We start from the raw sequence: 11255 nt of genomic DNA on the forward strand, positions 1-11255 counted from the left end.
CTATAGTCCAAAGACATACTAGATTAATTGGCTTCTGCACAAATTGCCCCTGGTGAATGTGAGCGTGTTTGTGTCTGTGAGTGCCATTCCGATCGACTGGCTTCTCGTCCAGGGACTGTCTTGCCTTGCACCCCTTCCTTGCCAGGACAGATGAAATGAATAGATGGATTAAAAACGTGTTTCTCAGTAGACAGTGAACATTTTTACTTTTTATGTAACTTTGACGCATCAGATAACGTGTTTCTTAATTATCTTTGATTTTATTTGAGAAAAGACATTTATTTTTTTCTTTCTTGGGTTGAATTATCCAAAATAATTATTTTGTCAAATAATTGCAAAACGTTGGTGCGAATAAAATAATATATGTGTGCTTAAGGTTAAAAGCCTGGAAGATTTCATTGTTCAAAATATGTATTTTAAACAACACGATTAAACATTTTTAAACCAGCTATTATTATGAAATACATTTGCATATAACTTCCCTGTGAAGTATTGGTCGTAGGTACGTCAGTCACGTGGTGACGTCACACGCTCTTTTCCTGTTTCCCTTCGCCCTGGAGAAGGTCGCTGTGACCGAGACTGAGGATTTTGAAAGCCGACAAGATGTTGTCTCTCGCTGCTCGCACCGGGGCTTTCTCCCCGTACTTGCAGGCAACTTCTTATGCTGTGGCCGGGCAGCTTAAACCGCTCGCCCCAGGTGTTGTTGTCCTCAAGGCCGATAAGGTGCTGCAGGATCTAAAGAAACCATTCCTGTGCCGGGAGTCCTTAAACGGGCAGAGCCCAAGAACTGGGCCCGCCGTCTCTGTCAGCATCAATGGTGAGTTGTCAGTGCACTCGAGTACCGAGGATGTAAAGTTGGGCCTAGTTGAAAGTCAGTGAAAAATCCTTTAGTTTTTTCCCCTTTATTTTTGCTGTTCATGAGTCTTTTCATCTGTTGTTTGTGTGAAACTTTACTTATTTTCTCTGTGAGACCTGACCACGATATAGCAAGGTTTTTAGGTTTTTGAAAAGTAGCGGGGCCTGTTGTATCTTTTGGCCTGTACCTAAAACTATGTGGCTATCAAGCGAATTTCTAATCTAGAAGATTTCGTATTTGGAAGTTTAAATAAGTCATTATCGTGTATCTATTTTATGTTTTTTTTTATCAAAGGCTTTGCTATACAACTCAGAATTTTGTTTTAATGAGATGGTTCATGTACCTACTCAATTTCATATGACGTTTTTAATAAATCTGCAATATATATACGTTTTAATATTAATTAACAGATTCGTGAGTGCGATTTAGAACAAAAAGAGTTAATGAAAGCTCCTTAAATCGTTGAAGGTTGTGGTGACCTCTTCCCGTGAACCAACTTTTACTTTTTTTGCATATTTTACTTTGACTTGGAAAATGTTACATGTCAAAAATGCCGTACATGCATACTATGATCGATCGTTTTCTCTTATTCATAACCTAAGAAGGTAAAGTAGGTGTAATGTCGTCGTGTCACTGTTTCTGTTGAGAGGTGGTTAAATTAACAACTATTTTCAAACAGTTTATTTCTAATTGCCCTTTGCAAAAGTCAAACCAAAACTGAAACGCCACATTTAACACTTAACTGACAGTTCTGTTCTTTACAGCTGGTGGTGTTTCCTTTATAGAATGTTCTAAAGATAATACTGGTTAATGAGAATGCAGAGTAACTCTATATTTTTAAGTACTCCAGGAATATTCCAGTGCATAATGACTCCCTGTATATTTATCTGGAATTGTTTAAAGCTCATGGGTGTTGTAAAGGACTCTTAAAGAAGTGTACTTTGCAGTGGTCATGTATTCATTACTTCAAGGCTGTTCTGACATAAATGCACAGTGGTTTTACATAACTATATCTAACCTTCATCTTGTTTCCACACTGTTGGTAAGTCTGTCCAGCCAAGATACCTGGCCAGCTTTGCTCTTTGCTGGTCACGAGCTCCAAAACATAGCAAATGTCTTAGCAGGGAGGAGTTTGCTTGGAGAGCAAGCTGATACGAGAAACTGAGAGTTGGTACAGAACTGATTGTTTATCCCATAGGGCATTTAAAGTTTTAAATGTAAAACACAAACTTTTTTTGTGTTTCAGGCCTTTGGCTCTAGTAAATGCTGCTTACAATTGTGTAACTACTGCTGTTGTGTCTCACATGCCTTATACTTAATATTTTGTGGATCATCTTCTTAATTAAATGTGAAATTAAGCTATATTTCATAAGTGCATTCAAAATTTCACAGCTATATAGGGCAATGGTTTGTACTTATTTTAAGACTGGCCCTACTGAGGATAGTAGGTGGAAAAAGTAGGACTGCTAAAAACAGTCATTGGACTGTTACCAAAGGTTTTTTCTATAAACTTTGTATGTGAATTATTTTTGAGATCTATAAAGGCCCAAACATGCTGAATGTTTTAAGGCATGTTCAGTTACTTCCGCAAAAGTAATGTCAAAGACATTGGTGATAGCGCACATAAAAATGGTGTTGAATTCAGCTGTCAGTGAGGTAATTGGTTTTTTTTAATCAGTTGTATCTTATATGAACCTTTATGACTGTACAAGTAGTGGGCAAAAAAAATGTATCAGTGTAAGTCATGCAATATGGCTTTGGGCCACCATGTGCATCCAGTATGGCCTGTGTGCTTTGTGGCATAGTAATCTACCAATATCTGGAATTCTGCAGGAAGGATGCGCCACCATTCTTCCATAAAGTCAACTGGTTGATGGAGGTTGAAAACACCACCTCTGGCATTTTCAGAATATCCCATGCTTGAATGGGTTCAGATCTAGGCACTGAGAAGGCCATAATACTTGGATAACATCAGTGTCAGGCTCATCACACCATTGGGTGACCACATGCTTTGGCAAGGTTCATCATCATTCTGGAAGGGAATGATCCTGGCAGGAAAGAAAGGTGAAGATGATCACTTCACCCATTAAGTGGCATTTATCTCCTGAGAGGATGAGTAAACCCAAACCAAGCCAGGAGAATGTGGCTCTCAACGTAAAATCAGACCCCTTCTCTGTTGGAAATGAGCACTCATTCATTCATCCATTTGTTGAGAACATTGTGAAGGATGATTTAGTTGACCATATCACATTTACCAAATGCTCAGTAGTCCATAGCCTGTCCTCTTTGCACCACTCAACTCTTTAATATGCATTACCAAGTATGAAAAGCAGTTTGTGCACAGTAACCCGATAACGGTATCCTACTCTTGCAGACCAGTTTTTATTTAAACTGTTTTGGCTTCTCATGCCACAGGTTGAAATGTGCTGTCAGATGATCTGCACTTGCTTACTGTTTTGCCCTTCAATTAATGTATCTCAAATGAATGCACAGAAATCACAATCTTATATTATGGGCTTTTGCTCACTTTTGCCCTTTACTTCTGATTTCTTTCAGAGTTCAATGCTGACTTTGGACACTGTGAAAGATAAAAAAAAAATTGAGCTGTCTTGGTTACTGAACCTCCTGCTAAATGCACCCCAACAATTGCCCCTCTCTCAGCGTCACTGAGGTCTCCTCTTCATGCTAGCCATAATTATAGGCAACCAAGCCAGGCCAGCATTTTACCCTCTAACATGCAGGAATGTCCTTTTCTTAATACAAAGCCACATCCGTGGGGGAGGCCTTGTTTTTATGCTGTCCTATGCTGTCCATTTACCTACAGTTTCCATTTTTTGTCTACTACCTCTATATTGATTAAACGGATATCCTCACTTTTGTAGCACATCATGAATTAAAACTGGTGTTTTAGTAAAGCCCTGTCTAAAACCAAAATGACTCACATTGTTAATGCTCATCAATACATTTATTTAAAGAATGTGGATTGCTAAATCTTATGTAGTAAATTATATTATGTGATTAAAATAGTAACAGGAGAGCCTTTATTTTAATATTTGTAAAGGGTAGCCTGTAATGTAATATAAAAGTCATAAGACCCATTTATAGGATAAAAATTGTTCTTGCCTAGACACTAAAATTGCCATTTATATTTATTGGATTAATAATTGTACAGAAACTACTTTGAAATCACTCGCCTGATCAAATCTTTAGCATTGATCAGCCCATCCGGCAGTAATTGTGAACAGTTTATCAGTATTAAACGTTTTGCTGCACACAGTAATTAAGTACCAATACTAATTCTTAATTTGTGCGTTTGTTTCTTTCCCTTAAGGGATAATCTAAAAATCCAATCATGTCTCAAAATGTTCTGGTTACAATATAGCCATTTAGCAATCTATTAACATGAAATAAAAATAGCAATAACTTTTTTTTGCTCACCTAATTTCAGCATCAGGTGTGAATCTGTTTTTATGTGCAAGCTCAAAATGAAAATTTAAAAGACAATTCTATCCTGAAAGTGTTAAAAGACTAAATTCCAATTTTCAGCATGGAATTAAACTGTTTAAATCTGAATCTGTTGCTTGGGCTGTTTTTTCTTCTGACCATTATTCTTATTTGTGTTTCTTAAAAAAATACAGCTATATTGTCCCATAAAACTTTGCATTACATTGCCACAGGAGAAGAAAATCATGCTTTGGCCACACTTGCAAAAAGCTCAGGAACATGTGTTTTTATTGGTTTGTTATAGCCATGCTTGAGCTTTTTCAGTTACTCTTGACAGTGGTCATGAATCAACAGGGAAGTTATTTTTTTGCTGTCCTAGTTCTATGTGTGTGCATTGTCTTTTGCCATAGTGTTGTGTGTACAGGTTTTTTTTATAATTACCTGGTTATTATTTTACAACAAACCAAAAGATGATCATTCAAACAGCATCAGCACAGAGGTGATTTAAGGGGGGAAACACAAGGTGTCGTTAATGCAGTTATATTGAAAATTGTTTTCCAAAACATTAGTCTCATAACACTCTGAAAGCCCTAGTGGTTGTTACTGATGTAATTCAGCGTAAATGTTTTTAAACCAAGAAAATGTTCTTTTTTCTTTTCAGCTCCTGCCTCTATTCGTTTTGCGCATACTGACATCAGAGTCCCTGATTTTTCCGATTACAGAAGGCCGGAAGTGCTGGATTCCGACAAGCCCTCTCAAAAGAGCAGTGAGGCCAGGCGAGGGTTCTCCTACTTGTTGACTGGAGCAACAGCTGTGGTGACAGCTTATACTGCCAAGACAGTTGTCACTCAGTTCATCTCTACGATGAGTGCCTCTGCCGATGTGTTGGCGCTGTCGAAAATCGAAGTCAAACTGTCCGATATCCCAGAGGGCAAGAACATGACCTTCAAGTGGAGGGGGAAGCCACTCTTTGTCCGTCACAGAACAGCAAAAGAGATTGAGCAGGAAGCCGATGTGAACTTAAGTGAGCTGCGAGACCCCCAGCACGATTTAGATAGAGTCCAGAAACCCAAATGGGTGATTGTGATTGGAGTCTGCACTCACCTTGGCTGTGTGCCTATTGCTAATGCTGGTGATTATGGTGGTTACTACTGTCCTTGCCATGGCTCTCATTACGATGCCTCAGGTAGAATAAGAAAGGGTCCTGCACCTGCCAACCTAGAGGTGCCCTATTATGAGTTCCCTGATGAGGAAACAGTTATTGTCGGGTAGATCTGGGACTTTTTCATTTCTTATCTAAGCATTGTGTTTATTTGAGCTGCATTGCCCTTAACATCTGATTATCTTAGGCACAGCATACAAGTATTAAGATGATGCAAGTAATAAATGTAAATTTTACCACACTTAGAACACGTTGTCTCAAGTTATTTATTCAGCTCATTCAAAACTCAGTTCTTTTCCCTTACAGAAAGACTTGATCATCTCAAAGTAAATGTCTTCAGATTTAATCTTTATGATATGGTTACAAATGGAAGTGCAACATTGAAAACTTAAAGGCAGCATGGAAGAGATTGCTTCACTGATAAGATTGCAGTGTAATGAAAAATTGCTTTGAACATAGATTTGGGTTTCAGTGTGGTGTTCAGATTTTTAAATTGATTTATTTTTCTGACAACTGTGATGTAGACAAATATTTAGGAGTACTAGAAACTTTGGAAGTGGAGGCTAAAGTGCTTCCTATAATTGCAAGCATAGAGTACTCTCAAAATCCATATTGTAATTTCCTGAATTGTACCATCTTGTAATACATTATGGTTGCCTTATTTTGAGATATCCCTCAAAAAATAAATTGAAGGAAAAAATACATTTAAATCATCTTAGTAGTTCCTTGAGACTATTACTGATGGAAAATATAAGTATCCTTGTGGTTGTAAATATTCAATGATTTTAAATCCAAAACATTGAATCAGGGAGACACTGAATGTTCTTTGATTTTCCTAGTAAATGTTCATTATTTTGGTGTACATCCACAATGACATCTATTTTGCATATTTAAAAGCGAGGGAAAATAATCTTGTAAGTTTTGATTTACCATATACAGATACTGCATAATCGCTACAGCAATATATGAAGTCTATATATGTTAAACTGTTATTGCTCTCTGTGTTAATGAAAATCTAAATAACAGATATTGAAAGTGCTACCATCTCCTTTCCCAAATAAAATTTGATTTTTTTTCGGTTACTGGATTTTTGTATCACTCTGTAACAAACTCATTTATCTAAAGCAAATTATCACAATAGGAACTGAAGCAAAAGTATATTTTTACTGAATATTTTTTCTGATTTGATTTTTCATAATGTGACTACAGTTTGAGTAAAGTTTGAGTAAAAGCCTATTTTGATTAGTGTATATTCTTTGCTTCCCATAAAAAAGCTCTATTATGCAGTGGTGTTTGTTTTTAATGTCCTTAGGATAGGTTGACAGATTTGAGTTATATTGATTTATGACCTAATACCAGTTAATCAGAACATAAATAGCACATTTCATGTTTGTAATCTGAAGTTTCATTAATGAAATGTCAGAACTACCTGCTGTTTCTATGACTTGCTTTATGGAGAGCGCAGGTGATTAAGACCTTAATAGCCGGCTAACCAGGCTGACATTACAATGCATCATTGACTAATAAACAGCTAATAATAGTACCATTTGATTTTTGTGTTCCTGTTAGATTAGTTGCTGATGTGACTTTTATTTCAGTTATGATGATTCAACATTTTTGCACTGGTATTGTTTTCAAGTTGAACATTTACGAGTTAATATCACAAATTGAAGTTTAGAGTGTAGAAACCACACCTGATGAAAATACATGGATCATCATAGGAGCAAAGTTGTTTGTTTCCAAATCATTTAATTTCATTGTATTTCTGTGACAGTTCTAAATATCTCCTGGCATGCGAATGTATATTTATGCATGTTCATCCTGGTTAAGACTATTAAGATTATTTATTCCTGTTCTGCATATCAATATATAGTTGCAATTTAAGATATTAAATATGTATAGTATACTGAAACATCCCTGTAGAGGTCACATTTATAAACTAAAGTCCACATTTCATTCCAATATCAAAGGTTTTTATGAATGGTTTGACCATTTTATCCTGTGGTGACTTGCACTGTTATTAGATATTACAGTGCAGGGAAGGTTATCACTTAACTATCCCAGGGCTACAGTTTTTGGGTTGAGTGGCGCCAGACAGCTGCTTTTCTGTCAACACCATCTCTTGAAAAAGCTGTTGCATTTCATCGACTTTTCCCCTCTCATCTTGGAGATCTCTCAAGTGTGACACCTTGAAATGTGGGACATCGGAATTCTCCACTGGTAAAGGTTTTTTTTAAACATCTGTCATTTTATTACCTTTAAGCCTTGCTTTTTTATCTTCTTCCTAGTTGGTCACAAGTGATAATCATATCACCAGTGTAAAGATGCTTTGATGAATTGTGCATGAGTCTTTTGCAATTGTACAAGTAGGTTTAAGTGGACTGCAGACCCCAAGGTTAGTAAATAGAAATATGGTTAATACGCATTTGTTAATACACATTTTTTGCGTTCAAGCCTTGATTTTTTTCTGTGCATAGATGCATCTGAATTAAAAGCTTTTTATAATTGTATCAGACCAAAAAAAAAAATCTGCACTACATTTCTTTTACAGGAAATGTCTTTATATTGATTTTTGTGCTTGTACAATAGTTAGAAATGTGACTTTTTTTTTCTTTATAACTACCCGGCCACTCCTATTTCTTTACAATATTTGCCTCCCTGAATTTAATTTGCATTATCTGAAGGGTCTAAGATTTTTGGATAATTGCCCAAGATGAAAATGGCAGACTCATTTTGTATACTTTACTTTGCAGGCTGCAGATGACAGTGTTTTATTAATAAAGGTTAGAAATTTGTAAATACTGGTCAATAATTTAATCTAATGTGCTTTTTTTCCATTTTTTTCTATTTGATGGCTTGCTACAGATCTAGCTCACTGCTGTTTTGACATGCCACCTGCATGCTGTTCTTGCTTTGGTGTATTGCCAGTGCTGCTTGTCAGCTGCCCTGTGTAGTCCCAGCCTGATTGATATGATTATGATATCACAGAGGTTGTTAGACCACTACATCAATCTGACATTGAGAGCTGCAACCCCAACCCCCTGTATCATTTAGAGCCAAGAGCGATATTTTAATTTGAATAGCATGGAAGTTGTTGGGGTTTTTTTTTTTGATACCATAACAAATGCAAGTTTTTTTTTATGGCTGACAGCAAAATCATTTACTGCTTTCCACTTTCCAATCTAGATCTGCACTAGGTGTGAGCCATTTCCTTGATTAGTGTAATTGAGATGTCCAGCTTTAATAAATGTGTTGCATTTATTGTGCATTTAAATTGGATGATATGAAACTCCCTAAAACTGCAAAAGAGTTTAAAATCCGTCCAAAAAAAATCCCCGTTTCAAATAAAATAAGTGCAAAACAGTTGAGAGACAAACGTCAACAAGTCAATGTTGTTGACAGAAATGTCTTGAACTAACAGTAGTACAGAACATTGGTAGTATAGCTAACAAAGATATACACAAGTCAAATTGGTCCTTTATGGGTTCTCTGTGGATGTATTTCACATATATGTACGTCAGGCTGCAACCTAGAAATATGTATGTTCTCTATGGGTGCATTTAACAAAAAATAGGCAGCTTACAATTTAGCTTAATTTCTTCTGCTATGTATTTGTGAAACTGATATATGTTTTGATGAGTAGACTGCTGTTTTCTGAGATTGTTTATTTTTTTAAACATATTTCTCTAATTTACTGTTACATTCCACTTAAAACTTCCCAGTTGCTATTTATATAATAAAATGGGTACCTTTTTTATTTTTCTCTGCTTTGTAGCTAGGTGTATGAATAGCAGAAGGGGACTAGTTCAGTTAATTTCTGGGAGTCAATGATGCAAGCACATATTAGTTTGTACTTCATTGCATAAACAGTACCTTTTCTCAAATGGATTTTGTAAACCATTTTGTTTTATATCGTGCAAGGGTCATGTAGTTAAGAGATGTAATTAAAAAGCATATTTCAAGTAACGTATGTCACAATGCAGCTACGGATTTTGTTTAAGGTGCTTTTTATGTACAATGGAAAGGTAATACATTTCAGAACATTACAGAAATTATGCACTGTAATACATTGCAAAGACTTTGCAGTTTTCCATTTAAAGCAGTTATTTAGGTAAATGTAATTAATACATGTAGTTTTAATATCATCAAGCATGGATGAGGAGTGTAAAGAAAAGCTAATGTCTTTTCTTTACTTGTTTCTTTACTTGTCTTTACTTTTCTTTTCTTGTAGAATTAAAATAAATTCTGCGTATAGTCTTACATTTGTTACCATGTAAAAGAAGTTCTATAAGTTAAAATAATGTAGAACAGAAAGATGTTGAATATTACTGCTGTTTTCTCCCCAACCCTATGGTCATTAAAGGAATTTATTTCTAGATAGAATCACAAAGCCTGAAAATGCAGTTAGTATGATTACAGCATTACTCTGGCTTTACCCTTTTTTAAATACAGTTTGTTGTATTTGCAGTGTATGTAACAAAAGTGTTGCCTCAGTGACTTCTGATGGAAGCTTCAGCTCTAAGTATATATTTCACTTAAGAAACATGTTATGTACAAATCTCCAATCTGATCTAGTATTGTAGTTTATTGCTCACCCAGTCAAAAGTCTTGTTTTCTGTTTTGCGCAGTAAAAACTAGAACTGTTCTGATTTCTAAAGGTGGCAACACTAACCAGAAAACAACAATCCAATAATGTCCAGTAATGTCATACAATGATCAGATTACCTGCCCTGTGTCATTTGGCTGAACCACTGTAAAGTAACACATCCAGAAAATGGCCCAGTTGGAAGACTACCATGTTTAAATCTAGAACAATAGGAGCATAGGAGTTTTCAGTTCAGTAACGGTGCTGCTTTATACTAAAAACTCCTTTTCTAGAAATCCTGAAAAGTGATAGTGGTTCAAGAAAACTTGTATTTCCATGTTATTTCCAAATTTACATGATCGCTGACTTTGAAGACCTTTGCTCAAAGGAAGGTTCCTTAGTTGTATCTGATAAATAGGAAACTCAGAACAGGCTTGTTTAGCATCTTTCTGCTAAGTAGGTGTGTTACAGTTAAATAAAACAATTAGTTACAAATGCATTCTGATTGAACTTTTCCCTGCCACTTGTATGGAATTACCATATTAATCTTACATTTGTCTCTGGGGTGATCAGATCATGAAGAAAAGTATTTGGATCCAATGATTAATTTTTATCTATTTTGCATAGTGTGCATATTAATGATGCTTTTAATAACTAATTCAGAGCACAGAAAGTAATTTGTTTTTCAAATTTCATTAATTCTTTGTTTTAATGTTAAACGATCATGTCAGCTCAGTTTTGACTTTCAGTGACCCCACGTGCTGTAATTGAGTGAAGAATACTGAATTATTTCCTCATTTTAAAGAAGAAAAAAAAAGATCCATCCACTGACCGTGTAAAATCCTTTGACAACTTTTGCATTAAATTACTCTTGGTAGTCTTAATCCCCGTTTGAGAAAACACAATGATATCTATTCTGCTGTATAATAGTACTTAATGTTGAAATAGGTTTCTACTGTTTCATTATGTAAAGTGATCTAAACAGGTTCAAAATGTTTCAGAGCTTGTCCTCTGAAGAATAATAAACGTGGTTATTACCAAATGTTCACAGAAATGTGGCAGTGAAATATCAACATTTTCGTATCTGGCCACTTCTGTTTTGAGATACCCTCTCTTACTTTCAATAAGATGAAATGATTTAGACTAAAGCATCCTCTGCTTCCACATATTACTGATGGCTATCTAACCTTTAAAGGGATATTAGACTA

At 35.6% G+C, this 11255-nt stretch overlaps 1 protein-coding gene across 1 annotated transcript; it reads left to right on the forward strand.

The window, feature by feature from the left end:
* Positions 1-524: 524 nt before the first annotated feature.
* uqcrfs1 (ubiquinol-cytochrome c reductase, Rieske iron-sulfur polypeptide 1) lies at positions 525-6544 on the forward strand. Its single transcript, XM_006643233.3, has 2 exons — positions 525-817; positions 4962-6544. Exons 1-2 carry the CDS (start codon positions 604-606, stop codon positions 5570-5572), a joined length of 825 nt encoding a protein of 274 aa, XP_006643296.1. The 5' UTR covers positions 525-603; the 3' UTR covers positions 5573-6544.
* The last annotated feature ends 4711 nt before the right edge of the window (positions 6545-11255 follow it).

This window comes from Lepisosteus oculatus, chromosome 20, assembly GCF_040954835.1.
Source record: "Lepisosteus oculatus isolate fLepOcu1 chromosome 20, fLepOcu1.hap2, whole genome shotgun sequence".
Lineage (NCBI taxonomy): Eukaryota > Metazoa > Chordata > Actinopteri > Semionotiformes > Lepisosteidae > Lepisosteus > Lepisosteus oculatus.

Coding starts and splice junctions, on each gene's coding strand:
- uqcrfs1 (XM_006643233.3), top strand. CDS start 604: ATGTTGTCTCTCGCTGCTCGCACCGGGGCTTTCTCCCCGTACTTGCAG. Junction 818..4,961: donor CGTCTCTGTCAGCATCAATG/GTGAGTTGTCAG, acceptor TTTTCTTTTCAG/CTCCTGCCTCTATTCGTTTT.